General features: G+C 34.6%; 2 protein-coding genes across 3 annotated transcripts; one reads left to right on the top strand and one right to left on the bottom strand.

The window, feature by feature from the left end:
- Window positions 1-1,321: 1,321 nt before the first annotated feature.
- LOC111467450 lies at window positions 1,322-3,968 on the bottom strand. Its single transcript, XM_023112353.1, has 10 exons — window positions 3,898-3,968; window positions 3,760-3,815; window positions 3,617-3,674; window positions 3,462-3,501; window positions 2,516-2,611; window positions 2,374-2,411; window positions 2,204-2,264; window positions 1,945-2,036; window positions 1,629-1,865; window positions 1,322-1,471 (listed from the first exon to the last, which is right to left on the bottom strand). Exons 1-10 carry the CDS (start codon window positions 3,940-3,942, stop codon window positions 1,322-1,324), a joined length of 873 nt encoding a protein of 290 aa, XP_022968121.1. The 5' UTR covers window positions 3,943-3,968.
- A 1,743-nt stretch (window positions 3,969-5,711) lies between these two features.
- On the top strand, window positions 5,712-16,843 carry LOC111466244 (protein CTR9 homolog). 2 transcript variants are annotated; one of them, XM_023110851.1, is made up of 24 exons: window positions 5,712-6,015; window positions 6,861-6,927; window positions 7,544-7,738; window positions 7,904-8,004; window positions 8,504-8,557; window positions 8,734-8,850; window positions 8,948-9,011; window positions 9,108-9,322; window positions 9,400-9,484; window positions 10,162-10,262; window positions 10,382-10,474; window positions 11,138-11,206; window positions 11,328-11,420; window positions 11,567-11,833; window positions 11,913-11,993; window positions 12,076-12,234; window positions 12,472-12,567; window positions 13,054-13,155; window positions 13,256-13,363; window positions 13,474-13,698; window positions 14,570-14,836; window positions 14,942-15,013; window positions 15,463-15,780; window positions 16,154-16,843. In XM_023110851.1, exons 1-24 carry the CDS (start codon window positions 5,875-5,877, stop codon window positions 16,301-16,303), a joined length of 3,240 nt encoding a protein of 1,079 aa, XP_022966619.1. In that variant the 5' UTR covers window positions 5,712-5,874; the 3' UTR covers window positions 16,304-16,843. The 2 variants fall into 2 exon arrangements, with proteins under 2 accessions (XP_022966619.1, XP_022966627.1); XM_023110859.1 differs by having other exon boundaries at window positions 16,160-16,776.
- The last annotated feature ends 532 nt before the right edge of the window (window positions 16,844-17,375 follow it).

Genomic DNA, 17,375 nt, shown 5'->3' with positions numbered 1-17,375 from the left:
AAATATCTAACATTACTAAAAAAAAAAAAAAAAAAAAAAACAGAGCTTAGAGAATATACCTTCATTCCTTTTATTATACATTTTTTGATCTAACCAATTAGAGAGTTAAAAACCTATGATAGTATTAATCAACCATCCAAGATATGCTATTTACACCTATGAATGAACTACACATAATTTAAATTATTATACCCATGTACATAAATTGCTATTAAGACTGTGAACGAACAACTCGGTTTAGATAACTTATACCTTTGGTCGTGAACAACTACCACAACAACGAACAAACAACCAACTATTTAGATTTGTTATACCCAAGGCCACAAACGACTATCTCATACTTACTACCCAGGACTTTAGATATAGTACCAATGAACATTGAACAACTTGCACTTGAGAAACTACGACCAATAGATCCACAACAACGTTGAACAATAGAGACTTACCGTTATAGAAGAAAAAATATATAGTTGGATCCAAGAAGAAATATATAGTTGGATCCAATTTAATAAATAGAATTCTGGTTGGTCTTCAAAATTATGCCTACAAAAAGTGAATGATTTATTCTTTTTACCTACATTTTTTTAATCTAAATCTTCCCATCACAAGTTTAGCATAATACACTTAAATAAAATCCTCAACGATTATTTTTTAGATGTATAAAAATTAGAACAAAAAATTAATATACAAGGATAAAACTGAACGTTTCAAAAATAAATTTGAAAGATTATTTTCTTTTATAAAAAAATAAAATGAACAATGAAAAATAAAATAAAAACTTCATCCACCAATAACTTAAGATTCATATTATTTTGCATGTGAAATTGGAATTAAATTAATAATGATAATTAAATAGAGAATAAATTCTAACTGCTAAATAAAGAGGAAAAATAAATAACAAAGAGAATAAAGTCTAAAAAATAAAAATAAAATTATTGTTCGTTTCAAAGATCAACTAAAGACTAATATTAAAATAGGAAAAGGACTACCGAAGAAAATCAACAAAAAGAATGAGAATCAGAATATTAATAGGAGAAATTTAATTGCATCACCCAGAGCATAATTATTTACATTTAATAATATATATATATATATATATATATATATATATATATATATATATATGTATATATATATATATCCCTTGGAAGATTGATTAATTTTTTTTCCTTAATGCATGAGGATAGAATTCTCTTATGCATCGGATTCCAAGATGTTTTGAAAAACTAAACCATCTCAAAAGATAAATAAAAACTAACCCATCTTTTGTTGTTATTCCCTCTCGAATCTTTGATAAAGAAATCACTCCCGTCAATTTCGATCATAAATCCTCGATGTTTTTCAACATGGAGTCCACATCTGGTGTTAAAACGGCACGCTTGCTGAGCTCCCCGACAATGCAGCAACGCTTCCCTTCCACATTGATAGCTGCAAGCTCTTGTGCAAAGCCACAATCCATTCCAGAAGAAACCTGCCCGTATTTAAAATCTGATGTGAGAAGGAACACAAAAACCCAATAGATTTGAAACTTCCAGAAAGCTGATGCGGAGATTTCATGCTTTTAATACAAAATACTTCATCTCAAGAGACCAATCCAGTTGATAATTAAGTAGAAGAACAATACTCACATCGTATACGATGTCGCCGAGTTTTAACTTGACAGCGCCACTCCTATACACAAGCAATTTACCCATGGAGCCAGAAGGGAACTCATTCAGTGAGCAAGTTTTCTGTGGAGGTTGTGAATCTTTATTTTGTTCCAAGCTGTTGGCTGCTTCCATGCCTTCGGCAGTAGAAGATTGCTCTGTCACAGGCACCATAGGTGGTAATTGTAGAAAAAAGATGTTTGTTTCTGGATTATCCTCCTGCCAATCAACCATGAAGCGAAAAATTGGAAACAAGAGGCTTACGCTATGCTGTCATCCATCGAATCCATTGACTAACCAGTAAACCAAGATCCATTGCAGGAGTTGTTGTATTTTCATCATAGGTTCTGGATTCTGAAGCCTCTCCAAATTCATACTCGTTAAGAGAATCTATAAAGTAATACATAAAACTTAGAGCAGATAACTGATGCAGAAGATGCAGGTACACTTTTCATGGATTCAATAGGAAAACTGTCTATAAGTGATAAGAAATATGCAAAAGTGCATTTCAGACTAATACAATTTTAGCTTTTGTAAATAAGAACTTATAAAGATACCTGGATTTCCTGAATATGGTCTCCGTAAAGGAAGAGTTACAGGATAATAACTGTAATAATCCTGCAGTGAAATGAAATCGAATTACTAAATCGACATACTAATGTTGAAGGCAGATGCAAGAACAGGAACTGCAAAGGAAAGTAATTGAGGATTTGTATGTTTTACTGACCCACGGTTCTACATACTCCCTAGACGGAAGAGTTCCATCTGCATGATCATCTTGCAGTTTAGTGCATCGAAAACATCTCACATGTGGCAAATCAAGCAATTACATCTTGAATAGCGTAGATTTTAGTAGTTTAGTATCGAACCTTCATTTCTGAGTTTATTTCCAGCTTTTGAAAAACCAAATGTTCTTAAGGAGCTTGATGTGCCTCCAGTACCAAATGCAACTTGTGTAGGTGCCGCTGCACATTCAAATAACAGACATACAAGAAATTGAGACATGTTAGAACCTTAAACATAGTGCAAGTAGATTTCAAATGTTTGTAGGGTTCACAGAAAGTTCACCCCATTCCCCTGATATGCTAGGTAGTACAGTTGGGGAAAAACCACATAATCTATAATTAATATGTTGATTCATATTATCAGACTCCACGGATCAACCTACAACTTCATTATTACTCTGGCAATATGTTTAATAAACTTTAGTCCAAATAGAATGGTAGAAAATCCTGTAATAGAACTGCTTTAGTCCAAATAGAAGAACTGCTTTGAGTAAAGCAGATTATGTTTCTACACTCCCTCAATTTTTCATGATTTGAAAGTTTCCCTCAAAGTCTTCTTAAAACATTCATGTGTTCTTATCGGTATCTGTTCAAGAAAAGGATCCTACAACAATTACCTAAGATATTTAGATCTTTAGACAAAATTTTAATCACATATATAAATAGATGTATACATTGTTACACATAAGCCAGTACACACACACATATATGTATTCATTGTTATAACAAACAAAGTTTTACAAGGCTATAGGTCGCCTCGAGGTTTTTCCTCTTGAAGAGGTGAGGCAAAAACCTTGAGATGGTACGAGGGACGAGCCTCAATTTTAATTAAAAATATCATACAAATCCTAAATTTCAGCAATCAAGTATTGTTGGATATAATATTGATATAAAAATATGTAAAAGAAATCACCCCTATCATCCAAAATTCTTAAGGATATCTTTCAAATTGCTATATTATCATTAGTAGGATTGACTTCGAAACCAAAACAAAAATTAATTATAAACATGACTAATTTATGGAACTGGCCTTTTTTTCCAACTTTTTGCTTTGCCCTCTGGGTAGTTTCCTGCAATGAGGCATCGAGAAATTAAAGAGATAAAAGGAGAGCAAGAATGTAATACATTCGATAATCTATATGCTCAAGAATGTGAGGCACAGAAAATAAATGAAAGCAAACATACATTGAAGCGTTTTAGTAGATCCCTGGCTTGAGCAGCATCAGCGGCCTCTGATACTTCTCTACAAAGAACAAACATACATTTTGATTGCAGCAGAAATTCGGAATAATTGGAGGTGCTACTAAATTTGAAAGTGACGTGCTTACGCTTTGACTTCAGTCTTTGGTATACGACGAGGAGGTGCTTTTGGAGCAAATTTCATCTGTAGCAGGTCATTCCATCAGATCAAAATAAAATTTTATAACTTCTCAAACAAATAGATAGATGGGAAAGCCGGAACATACCTTCCTTTGAGCAGCTGCGTTGTTTTTGGTTGGATCTTGCTCCATGGCTATTAATTTACAAACGTTCGTCAATTCTGAAAAGACAAAACAACGATCAGTTACTATTAAATTTTAAATGCAAAAGTCTTCTTGCCATGTCCTGATCTTAAAATGGCACAGTCAACCTATTCAAATTGCACTGTGAATGCAACTAAGATAACGCTACAGTTAGGATAACATCGTTCATGAGGAAATATAAAGGTTCTTGATTCGTTTCCCGTATGGCACTTGAAATTGAATCCATGAACTTCACTACTTAGGCCATGCACCTTTAAGTGGACGAAATTTACCTTCATGGAACATTCGCTTCCATCACGGAAAAATATTAAATACTTCACCCGATAATTTTTTTCTTGAATTAAAAGTCGGGACGTTTAAACCAAAAACCGTCGTCTAATTGCATTCACATTAATCGATTTGGATCAAACAACGAACACACTCATAATCCAGGATGTTATAAGATTTCCAAAAACAAAAAATAAGAAATCGGTAAGAGTTACACAATGCACCATTCTAACTACAAAAGAACACACTCCATTAGAGAGAAAACTGCCAAGTTATTTTAGCCTAACTCTCTTGGACGGATCAAATGTAGCAACACCAATTGGTAAATGTGGAGATCATCAAATCACAAACTAGATGCCACATTGATGGAAAATTCAACATGCATACAGGATTGAGCAACACAGTCGTTATAAATCGAACAAACGCATTACTGAAAAACAGAGCAATATCGAGCGAGATATTGGATCAGTGGTCGAACTTTGACGATCAAATGCACGGCCAGTAGAAAAGAAAAGGCAAAAACAATCATTTACAGCGTGATGTGCCGGCGATATACAGTCAAAAAAAGAAGGAAGAGAGAAGAAGAAAAATGGCGGCAGAAGCTTTCACCTGTTCTGAGAGTGAATGAACGCGCCGGAAGTTCGCAACCGCGATTTTACGTGACGGAGGTTGCCGCTCGAGAATAACTACTTATATACTCTATTATAAAAAAAAAAACCAGAAATAATATAATAAATATTATCTAAAATATATAAACTATCCTCTCATATATCCTATAACTAATGAAATTTAAAAAGTTTTTAAATTATTTATCATTTTTTTTAAATATTCCTAAATTTTATTTACTTTTTATTATACGTTTTAAAAAAAAAAATCTCATTTTTTATTCTCTCAATTTTTGGTAAAGAAACACGGATTCTGTAGACCAAAGAAGAAGGACGGCTAGAATATCAACAACCGTCTATTATTGAATTCACCCGACTAGTACCCATTTTAAAAACGTCCAATGACAAAATCACTGAATGAGTAAGTTAATCGTCCTACAATATAAAATAAATTAAAAAAACATATATATTTTTTTGTTTATTTTTCTCCATTTATTTATATATTGATAATAACAATCAAATTACAAAAAAGTTTATAAATATAACCATCAAATTACAAAAAAAAGTTTATAAAAATAATATTTGAAACTAATACTTTTATATGGAAAAAGTCAAATTTTTCTTAAAAATTTAATATCTCGAAATTAGATGTCTAACCTTTTAAATAAAATAAAATTTTAATTTTGAAATCTAGCGGTTTTTATTATAGATATATGAAAGGGTAAAAATCAATGAAAACAATTTGTTAACAGATAATAAATGAATAAATAAATAAATAAATATATATATATTTATTTATTAATTTAATTAATCTTCTTTTGTGGAAGGCCAATTCAGGGAATTGGTAAAAGAGGCCGTTAAGATTGTAATTAAACTTATTAATTGTGCCCTATGATCAAAATTTGGTGAATCAGGTGAGATTTTACTCCTGGAGAAGAAGAGAACAGAGTTGGAAAATAGAAACAGACTCCGAGGTTTTCCGGCGAACAATTCTGGGGTTTTCTCCCACTCCTCCGCTTCTCCTGCTTTGGCGTTTCGAAGGAAAACCATGGCTTGTGTGTACATACCGGTGCAGAACTCGGAGGAGGAGGTCAGGGTAGCTCTCGATCAACTCCCCAGGGATGCTTCTGACATTCTCGACATACTCAAGGCCGAGCAAGCTCCGTTAGATCTCTGGCTAATCATTGCGGTTTGTTCTACTCTCTAATGTTAAAATGCTATGCGCCTTTATGCTCGATTTCCGTTCCTGTCGTTCGCTTATATTGCTGTTGTATGAATTCGTTTTGGTCTCGGTCTCATTTTAGGATACCTAATTTCGAAATTTTTGAGTAATTGGAGTATGTGTGGATGAGTTTGGTGCATTATTATGCTCGCGTCTTTCTAATAATTACTGACCGATGAGGCGGCGGCGGCGGCGGCGGCGACGGCAGCGACCGAAATTTCTATGTGTGGGTGTGTTCTTTCTATTTTTGCGGATATTTTTGTGTTATGAGCTCTTGGTGGTACAGATATGTATGAGCATTGCCTATTCGAATGTAGCTTTTACTTGCCAAAAGGTTATTCTCGATCATATTTAGTCTTCTTGGTCAATATATTGGACGGTTTATTAACTTCACCTCACCAGGTTTTCTTTGATTTCTTGATTCTTCAGCTTAAGCAACATTATACACTGTACTCTTTCAGTTTGTTTGTTCCACCAACTACCAATGTGTTGGCTTCAATTCCATAGTTCCTAAGTTTATGATTCTCTTTTCCTGTGGAATATTTGAATTTCTGAGCATATCTTGCATTTCATAGGATGTATTTAGTTTTAGTTTAAAACTAATGGCATTCTCCTCCTCTGTTTTGTCATGCCTCAAGGATGGGGCTATAATGAGAAAATTGTTACTTTGAGATCAATTATAACTCGACTATCAAACCGAGAAGTTTATTCTTTATAAATATATATTATTTTCTGAGTATATGTTTCTTGCTTTTATCATGTATTACACCCATGTCTGAGTTTCCATTTACCATTCCTTTCACACATTCCAGAGGGAATACTTCAAGCAAGGGAAACTGGAACAGTTCCGCCAAATTCTGGAGGAAGGGTCTAGTCCAGGTTATTAGCTTCTTTTCAAATGTTGGACTTTTTAGATTATTTTTAATTTGCTCTCTGAGTAAATTGAATACCTTAATCAGTTGATACTACTTGAACTACTTGAATAGAATAAATAAGCTCACATTAACGCCCCNTTTTTTTTTTTTTTTTTTTTTTTTTTTTTTTTTTTTTTTTTTTTTTTTTTTTTTTTTTTTTTTGAATGGGAAACAATTTCATTGATTAAATGAAATGGTACAAGAGGGAGAAAACACCATCCAAAGGGATTACAAAAAAAATCTCCAATTGGATAGGAGGGAATTTAAGCTGTAGTTGTTAAAAGGAATAACACTGTTACACGAATAAGGGCCATAAGAAAACCAGAAAAGCTAGTACCTTACCTCTTATAGGAAACTTGAAATCAACTCATGCTCTAGAAGTACCTAGGACCTCTTTACCTTCATGCTCAAAATGCTCAGTGCCAACAAAAATATATGCTTGTCCCCTAATCATTAAAATATGCAAGTAGGAAGGAAACCATCCAGGTAAACATCTGTCACAACCCCCCCCCACACACACACACACACACACACAATCTTCCAATCTTAACTCAACTTTTGTAAATTTGTAATTGTTGCAGAAATTGATGAGTACTATGCTGACGTTAGATATGAAAGAATTGCCATCTTAAATGCCTTGGGTGCTTACTACAGCCATCTTGGAAAAATTGAGACAAAACAACGAGAAAAAGAAGAACATTTCATTTTGGCTACACAATATTACAATAAAGCATCAAGAATTGATATGCATGAACCTTCAACTTGGGTTGGAAAAGGTAAAGTTTCAAACTAAAAATTTTGTGTTAAGTTTAATTTTATAATTAAACACAATTGGTAGTTTTTTTGCTATCTGTTTTAAACTGCTTTTGAACTTCCTTTGTTTATGTCTTTTTTATTATTCTTTGAGCATGCTTGGAATTCAAATGCCTGAAATTTCACAGGTCAGCTTTTATTGACCAAAGGAGAAGTAGAACAGGCATTTGCTGCATTCAAAATTGTTTTAGATGGAGATCGTGACAATGTTCCTGCTCTTCTAGGTCAGGTACGAGAAAAATCTGTCACTTGACTCATCAATTAACTGATCTTTGGTAACTTGAGATCATGAGAAAGAAGATGCCGTCTAGATGACAACCTTTTTGACCCTTGATTATAAATGAATTCTTTTACTGCTCCTTGATTTTTGAGTGTTTTTTCAGCGGCACTATTATATAGAGTCCCTTGCAGATGGAATGCATCTGCATGTCTATTTTATCTGATAGTTGGAAGTGGTTTAATGTTAATTTCCTAAGATTGTACTGTACTATATCTTATACACCTTTTCAAAGTGTACATTGAATAAGTCTATTCTATCTTTTGTGCCTGATGTGGTTATGTGCTTCACCCTGGTCTCATCAATCTGATGTAGAATTATTATTGTTACAGCATATTTAACAATGTATAGAAACTTAGTTGAGGTCTGAACCAATTATTTAAACAAGATTGAGGGTGGATGTATTGGTTGATGTATTCTTCTCCCCTTAACATCTTCGGTGTATCTGCAGGCATGTGTTGAATTCAACCGTGGACATTTTTCTGAATCACTAGAGCTATACAAGGTCAGTTACCTTTTCCTGTCTAGCAACAAGTGACCTTTGAATCTGCTTTGTTATCATTTATGCTTGGTGGGGACCAACTTGCTCTCTTCCTTGATTACTTAATTTCATTAAAAGATATAAATATCTCGAGCCAATTTGGTGATGTCTTTGCACTTGTAACTTGAATTTGCAAACAGAGGGCCTTGCAAGTGTATCCTGATTGCCCTGCTGCTGTGAGACTTGGCATAGGCCTGTGCCGCTATCAATTGAAACAATATGGAAAGGCTAAGCAAGCATTTGAGAGAGTTTTACAGGCTCGTGATATTCGTTTCCAATCATCCATTAAATTTATGCAAACTTATCTGCTTGAAGTTGATGTTGGCTTAATATTTCTTAATTCTTCACTTGCAGTTGGATCCAGAAAACGTGGAGGCTCTTGTTGCTCTGGCAATCATTGATCTGAACACAAATGATGGTAGGTTCCATCATGATGTTCTTTCCTTCTCATGGAAATTATTTTTGCTAGGTTATATTTGAGTGATTCAATTGTGGTGTCTGTCCACCATGGCAGCTGGTCGAATCAGAAATGGGATGGAAAAGATGCAGAGGGCATTTGAAGTATACCCTTTTTGTGCAATGGCTCTGAATTACTTGGCAAATCACTTTTTCTTTACTGGCCAACACTTTTTGGTGGAGCAATTGACTGAAACTGCGCTTGCCATTACCAACCATGGACCTACAAAATCTCATTCCTTCTACAATCTTGCTCGGTCTTACCATAGCAAGGTATGATAGCTTTCTTGATCTCATGACGTTAAGAAATGGAGAAGAAGATTATTATACTGATGGTAGAATATCTGTAGGGAGACTATGAGAAAGCTGGCTTGTACTACATGGCATCTGCAAAGGAAGCTAATAAACCTCGCGAGTTTGTATTTCCTTATTATGGCAAGTTTGTTTCCCTATTTTTCCTTCTGCCTTTACCAACAGTTTCTTTTGGGTATGTTTGGATAGTTCTAGTTCAGCCAATGACAAATCATTTTTTCCCCCAACTTTTTCCCTCTCTCCTCTCTCCCTTGCAAGCTCTTAGGTACTTTAACATGCTGCTGCTTTTGAAGCTCTAATATATTAGCTATCTTAACTAATGTTTAAACAAGGGTGCTTTGGCAATAAATTCTCTATTCTTTGAAGTAATAAAAAATACGTTCCATAAACCCTTATTTCTCTAGACATTCTCTTTCAAAAGCTCTAATTCTTAAATTTTCAATTATCTTATTAGTCATAACAATTTGGTTTTTTCATATATAAAAAATTATTTATATTTTTCTATTTTGGGTGCTTTGTGCCCCAGTCCCAAGGGCTTACACTTTTTTAATAATGACCAGGAAGTGTAGTCTTTAGATGACCAACTTCTTACTTTCTTGGAGTGTTTCCTCTTTTTCCCTTGTATTTACTGCATACATACTTATAATAGAGTTCAAAGGCATTTCAATGGCATACGATTGATTTGATAAAAGGGCAATTGATTTAAGTGATAACAGCCTTTTCCTATTTTGTTTGATGCTATTACCATGGTGTTTTGAGGTTGAATTCTAGATTTCAGGTATTTTGTCTCATTGGTATAGGGTTGGGTCAAGTTCAACTGAAGATGGGAGATCTTAGAAGTGCATTGTCAAATTTTGAGAAGGTTTTGGACGTATGTCCGGACAATTGTGATACATTGAAAGTGAGTGAGTTGAAATTAAAAGATATTAGATTCGTATTTCATTACTTGCATGTCCTTGCTTTTTTTTTTTTCTAGCATTTTTCATTTTTTTGTCTTATTAATTAACTGGTTTGATGTAGGTACTTGGTCATATTTATGTTCAGCTTGGACAGGCTGACAAGGCCCAGGAGACTTTAAGGAAAGCGACAAAAATTGATCCACGTGATGCACAGGTAGACCTTAAGTTGGTGGAATTGGGAGACTTTATAATGTCTTTATGTTGCAAGTTAGCATCTCCAACTCTTAATGTCGGACTTGTTTATTTGTTCACGGTCCTTAATTGTGCCTTGGTTCTAAGGCCTAATTTTATCAATATTACTTTACATAGCTGTGAAACTTAAGACGGTAAATGTTCCCTCAACACTTCTTTTAGTGCCTTGGCATTGACAGATTATTTCTTTCATAAGCTTGTGTTGAGTTTTCATGGTTAGTCATGGTATTTGACTTATGGCCATTGGAGTACTTGTCTTCTTTGAAGGATTAGTAAGTAACAAGTATTATAATCTATCAGCCAAAAAATGATGTCTATAGAAGATTTGGCTCCAACTGACTTTAAGCCTGGTGCATGTTCAATTAGATTTGTGTATTCTTGATATCAGCAAGCATTCCTTTGTGCGAACGCTCAGTATTCCATTTTCCTGTAAGATGACCATCTTGAACGTTTTACATTTTGCCTTACTTTTTATAGGAGGTCTAGGACAAGCATCCAATTTCTCTGCTTCCTGGTGAAGCAAGTACAATTAAGACATTATACGCTACCTTCCCCATATTTATGGGCTTGCTTCTGTTCAGTTTTCACTACATGTAATGTAATGCAGAATTAAATTACATTGCAGGCCTTTTTAGATCTTGGAGAATTGTTGATTTCAACTGATGAAGGAGCTGCTTTGGATGCCTTTAAGACTGTAGGGATTTTCTTTGTTTACTTTGCAATTAGATTCTCTATATGATCGGCAATTACTTTCTAGCTAGTTATTTCTGATTGGCATAGTCTATAATTTGTTTTGACATCGAGTGTTATAACAGGCTAGCAATCTCTTAAGAAAGGGAGGTCAAGAAGTACATATTGAAGTGCTCAACAATCTTGGGGTTCTTCACTTTGAAAGAGAAGAGTTTGAGGTTTGTATGGTCTAATGTTGCAAGTTGGGTTCTTCACTTTGAAAGAGAAGAGTTTGAGTTTATTGATTACATTGAAGTTAATTCTGCGTCAAGTTGTCAAATGTTGTCCTCTTTCTTTTAATTTTCTCATTTCCTATTTTTGTCAGCTTGCTCAAAGAATTTTCAAGGAGGCTTTAGGTGATGGGATTTGGCTAGATTTTATTGATGGTAAAGAGAGATGCCCTGCTATTGACGCAAGTGCGTCCGTTCTTCAATACAAGGACATGGAATTATTTTATCGACTGGAGAGGGAAGGTCGTTCAATCGTACTACCATGGAAGAAAGTCACAACTCTATTTAATCTGGCTCGATTGTTAGAGCAGTTGCATAACATTGAAGTTGCAAGTGTACTCTATCGCTTGATTTTGTTTAAAGTATGTGTTAGTACTTTATTAGTTGCTCTTTGGAGTTCCTTATTGCACTTTGCTTTTAACACCTCTTTCCTTGTGACAGTATCCAGACTATGTAGATGCTTACCTGAGGCTTGCGTCCATTGCAAAAGCTAGAAACTATGTTCAACTAAGCATTGAATTGGTTTGTTAGCTCTTCCACCCATCCTTTTCTATTTATATCTTGAAATCAATCTTGTATTGTCAATAATGTGTTTCTTTCGTAGGTTAATGATGCTCTGAAAGTGAATGAGAAGTGCTCAAATGCCTTGTCTATGCTAGGCGAGCTTGAGTTAAAAAATGATGACTGGGTCAGGGCAAAAGAAACTTTCCGGGCTGCAGGTGAAGCCACTGATGGAAAGGATTCTTATGCGACTCTTTCTTTGGTGGGTTACTTTTCACTGTGCACATTCATTTTAGTTCTTGTGAAGTATTACTATCCTTATTCTAAGGAATGTATTGTTTCTGTATATGTCAAATGAGCGATATTTCTGTAAATCATATTTTCAGAACGCCTCGTATTTGTTAATTATATTCTCAAATTTCTTTTCTCCACTATTATCTGTATCTACCATTCAAACATCGTTTTTATTTTCTTTAATTTTTCTTTTAACCTTGGCCAGGGAAACTGGAACTACTTTGCTGCACTTCGAAATGAGAAAAGAAATCCCAAGTTGGAGGCTACCCATTTGGAAAAATCTAAAGAACTATATACAAGGGTATGTTTTCAGTTCTCTTTCTTTTCTTTTATCCTCCCTATCTCGCTCCTCATTTTGTTAATTAGGTTTGATTGCTTCAATATCCACACATGGTCAAATGTTTCTGCTGGCATTCAGATTAAATTTAAGTAACTTTGGTCTGTCAAAGTTGATGGAATGAAGTTCATGAATCTTTTATCATTTACTGCAATGTTTTTGATTAAAAGACTCATTTAATGCACTTGTTTAAATGGATGATGATGAATGTATTATTTTCTATTAAAAAGAGCATGTGCAATATTATATTAAAAAGATCTTAAAAATGTTCTTTTTGTATGAGTTTTTTGATGCCTAATTTTAATGGATAAAGAAATTAAACTACTTCATAAATTAATGTTGATTATTCAGTGGCCTATGTTCAATCTTCTGGGTTTTCTTCATTGTAAATTGTGGAAATTGTCTTTAATCTTGCAGTATAATGGTTGGTATTTGTTTTTAATTGAGCAGGTTCTGGTACAACATCCTGCTAACTTGTATGCCGCTAATGGAGCTGGGGTCATCCTGGCTGAAAAAGGTCAATTTGATGTTTCGAAAGATATTTTTACACAAGTGAGCACTTGTATTCTTACTTCATACTACAACCTTTTAAAACCTGTATCTTGTAAAGTTATGGTTATTTGCACCTTTTGCTAACTTTCAGTTGTCGTAGGTTCAAGAAGCTGCAAGTGGGAACATTTTTGTCCAGATGCCAGATGTGTGGATCAATTTGGCACATGTCTATTTTGCTCAAGGAAACTTTTCATTAGCTGTGAAAATGGTATATACTTATATCTTGTTCGCTGAAAATTTATAGTTGTCCTCATCTTACTAACAAAAAGTTATTTTCGTTATTGCATCCATGAATTAATGCCAATTGTTATCTTGCAGTATCAAAATTGCTTGCGGAAGTTTTATTACAATACAGATTATCAAATTCTTCTCTATCTAGCTCGTACATTTTATGAAGCTGAACTGTGGCAAGACTGCAAAAAGACCCTACTGAGAGCTATCCACTTGGCACCCTCAAATTATACTTTAAGATTTGATGCTGGTGTAGCAATGCAGAAGTTTTCAGCTTCAACACTACAAAAGACAAAAAGGACAGCAGATGAGGTTGTTTCTCGATACTTTTGGCCTAAATATTTATTGCTGTTAAATATCTGTGGAGACATTTCTTCATTTCTATAAGGTCTGAAGTCATTAATAAGTTAACCCTGGATTGCTCATCATTCCCTCAAGTTTTGGCATAATTAGTTTAAATTACTATCAGTTTGATGAAAAAACAGATGTTTCAAGATGTCATAATGGAGTTGGCTCATTCTTCTTTTTAGTATTGATCCTTCCCCTTTTTTCATTTTTTTTTTGGACGTGGACAGGACAGTCCAGAAACATTTTCTTTTATAAGACATGAGAAAATATTTCATCAATGCCTATAGGGCTAGAGCGGGGAATAAGACATTCCTAGCTTTAATATTCTGAGATTGGACTTGATCTGAATTTACTCTGAAGCTTTGTGAATCTGAATAACCAATTTATTACGTGTTAGTTTCTTCAAACTTGATGATGAAAACAACCCGTCCATGGCTATCCAAAAGAAAGGAATCAACACCCAGAAAGATGATCAAACGTTCTGGTCTTATCAGCAGTCAGATATTAGGATTTGTTATACTTCACCAAACATTATGATGATTTGTTTTACTTCAATGTAAAGATGGCGATACCTGTTAGGGAACAGGATTTTAACCCTAGTTTTCTGCATAATCATCCTTGGTCAATTTTTGAGTTGGCATATTATTTATTTAGCTCCTAGCGTCTCAGGTATAATTGAGTTTTAAAACCATGGAAATTATGAATCTATCTATAATAACCTTTAGATCACAAATTAAATCACTCCATTATGCTTTTCCAATCTTTGACCCCACATCTCCTTCTCTTTTGCATGGCTATTGCATTAATTGTTTTTTGCCCCATTGAAATCTATTAGGTGCGTTCAACAGTAGTGGAGCTGGAAAATGCTGTTCGTGTTTTTAGTCAGTTATCTGCTGCCTCCAACCTCCACTTTCATGGGTTTGATGAGAAGAAGATTGATACTCATGTTTGTTACTGCAAGCACTTGCTGGAAGCTGCTGGAGTTCACCTCAAAGCAGCAGAACATGAAGAGCAGCAGATCCGTCAAAGACAAGAACTAGCACGACAAGTTGCATTTGCCGAGGATGCCCGTCGAAAAGCAGACGAACAAAGGAAATTTCAAGTACGAGTTGTTTTTTATCATTATTATATTTAACCTTTTTTCAAAAAAAGAGAATTAGTTATAGTGAATGATGAATTTTTTTTCTGATATTATTTGCTAAAACAGCTGGAGAGGAGAAAACTGGAAGATGAGGAAAAGCGGATGATGCAACAGGAGCAGCATTTTAAACGTGTGAAGGTAATTATTTTGAATTATATTGTTTCTGTGAGTATTTGAATTATAATGTCGCAGAACTTTAGAATTGTGGAACACGTGAAGAGAAATTAAAAAGGCATCATTTCGAGCACCTGCATTCTATTGGTAATGGAGGGTATTGAAGGAATTTTGTTCAGACACTCGTCATTTATTTACTTATCATGTCAGAGTAGGATTTATGGTTTCATACAAAGTTAAGTGGTTTAGAGGGGAAGGTGAAACATTTTATCTTTTCTAGTGTGTAATATTTTAGAGAAATCCCCTTTATTCATTAGAGCAGGGTTTTAAGGTTGAGTTTGCGTATGCACTTTAGTGGTGCTGAGTAATGCACACTTTCTGTCAATAGAAGTTGATGTCATGTTTTGTTGCATGCTATTTGGATGACTATCTTTTACTTGATACCTCGAGTAGCTCATTTAATTTTCCTCCAGGAGCAATGGAAGAGCACCGCACCTGCTAAACGAAGAGAAAGGTCAGAGATTGATGACGATGAAGCTGGTAATAGTGAAAAGAGGAGAAGGAAAGGTGGAAAGAGGAGAAAGAAAGACAGGAAGGGGAAATCGCATTATGAGACAGAGGAGGCTGATAATGATATGATGGATGATCAAGAACTAGACAATGAGGATAATAACATAAATTATAGGGAGTCCCACAGCCAAATGAATGATCAGGACGATGATGTAGAAGGGAATGATCAGGACGCTCTTGCTGAAGCTGGGCTTGAAGATTCTGATGCTGAGGATGAAGCGGTAATATCTTTTTACTACCTCGATATTATCTTTGAGACAAGATTGGCATCTCTGATCTGAACTCAAGTAGATTCTCTTGATACTGCCTCTTGCTATAAATTATTGCATCTAATTTTGAGTCTACGACGTGTTCATTTTAATAAGTATTTGAATCTCTACGAGTCTCTTCATGATCATGATTTAGAGTCAATTTACTCCCTTCACCTGTCCTTTCTAAATCTAATGGTCGGCTATTGTTAAGGTTGAATTGCTAATCAGTGTAACTGTCATTCTCTACTCTTCCAAAGTGGTTTTTCTTTTTGTATATTATACACCTTTTTGGGTATTTTGTTTGATTAGTTTGGGTTATTTAGTTAATTTTTGGTCTTTGAAGTTGCAGGGTGTACCTTCATCGAACGCAGGCCGACGAAGGGCCACATGGTCGGAATCGGAAGATGATGAGCCTATGCACACGCAGGGAAAGTCCAGACTTGAAAGAGAAAACTCCGCTGGACTAGAGGGTAGTGATGGAGAAATCAGATGAGATGGCAGTAATCCAAACAATATGCCTTTATTAACTCTCGAACTTGGTTCGGCAAAGATATTCAAATCGGGTTCTACCAACTTCCCTTAGTTAAGGTGAAATGCAGCAGCTTGACGGATTATTACCACACCTACATTGGCTGCTTCTGTTGCCCAGTGTCCCGAGGCATCAATGTCTTACCTAAACCTTTAATGATATTACGGCCAGAAGAAGAGTAAATTTTAGAATGTTTTTCTCTTTATCATCTGATAGGCTCTCAACATAGTAAAATTTGTTTTGTATTCATATGGTTAGAGGTTCTATTAGAACTGCAATTTAGAGAGTCGGACTGATAAATTGCTTCAGGGATTAATACATTATTAGAATAATGAAACTGTATTTTCACTTTTATCATGTAAAATTTACCGGTGATTAATTAGAAGAAGAATAGATGGATTTTCATTTTGTGCAACAGGATATTAAAGATTTTCGAAGGTTGTCTCCCAACTTGATCTTTATTTATTGCTAATAAATGCAACTGAAGCCAATCTTTATCCCTAATGTTGGAATCTTCAGGGACGCGTTGTTTTATGTGCCGACAACACCCTTTCTGCAGCAACTCTGGATTTTCATTATATCGATGACAGGTCAGTGGAAGAATTGATGAGCATTGTCTACTTTTTCTTGCAATGCTTTACAAAATATATTTTGTTTAAATATGGAAACGTTCCTATTTGTGTGTCAACCATTGATGATGAGCAGTAAAACTATTGATGTTGAAAGTTACAACTGTTATCATTTTGGCATCTTTATTTTTCCTCTTTCTAACCAGCAGATTGTCTATTTTTTTCCCTCTATATGGAAAATAGTAATTGCTGGAAAAGGTAGATCAAATGAAGTTGAAGGTTGAGGAAGAAGTTGGGGGAAGTTGAACTTGATATCATCTTCCCTTCAATTGATTTAATCAGGTAGACTGATTTTTTTTAGTATACATAAGGTTGAAATAGCATACTTTAAATGTGCATATTGATCCATTCCGTCCAAATCAGTGGAAGTAGATTTGATTTCCATGCCTATGCAGTGTCCAAGGGAG

The sequence above is a fragment of the Cucurbita maxima genome, unplaced genomic scaffold, assembly GCF_002738345.1.
Source record: "Cucurbita maxima cultivar Rimu unplaced genomic scaffold, Cmax_1.0 Cma_Scf00002, whole genome shotgun sequence".
Lineage (NCBI taxonomy): Eukaryota > Viridiplantae > Streptophyta > Magnoliopsida > Cucurbitales > Cucurbitaceae > Cucurbita > Cucurbita maxima.
This window is presented reverse-complemented; position numbering and strand designations above follow the sequence as displayed.

What these genes read in the sequence shown, in the direction of transcription:
- LOC111466244 (XM_023110851.1), top strand. Translation starts at nt 5,875, where the DNA reads ATGGCTTGTGTGTACATACCGGTGCAGAACTCGGAGGAGGAGGTCAGG. An exon ending in TGATCTGAACACAAATGATG is followed by an intron (nt 9,012 to 9,107) that starts GTAGGTTCCATC and finishes CCACCATGGCAG; the next exon opens with CTGGTCGAATCAGAAATGGG. An exon ending in ACGAACAAAGGAAATTTCAA is followed by an intron (nt 14,837 to 14,941) that starts GTACGAGTTGTT and finishes TTGCTAAAACAG; the next exon opens with CTGGAGAGGAGAAAACTGGA.
- LOC111467450 (XM_023112353.1), bottom strand. Translation starts at nt 3,942, where the DNA reads ATGGAGCAAGATCCAACCAAAAACAACGCAGCTGCTCAAAGGAAG. An exon ending in GCAAAAAGTTGGAAAAAAAG is followed by an intron (nt 2,612 to 3,461) that starts GCCAGTTCCATA and finishes TTGAATGTGCAG; the next exon opens with CGGCACCTACACAAGTTGCA. An exon ending in CAATGGATCTTGGTTTACTG is followed by an intron (nt 1,866 to 1,944) that starts GTTAGTCAATGG and finishes GTTGATTGGCAG; the next exon opens with GAGGATAATCCAGAAACAAA.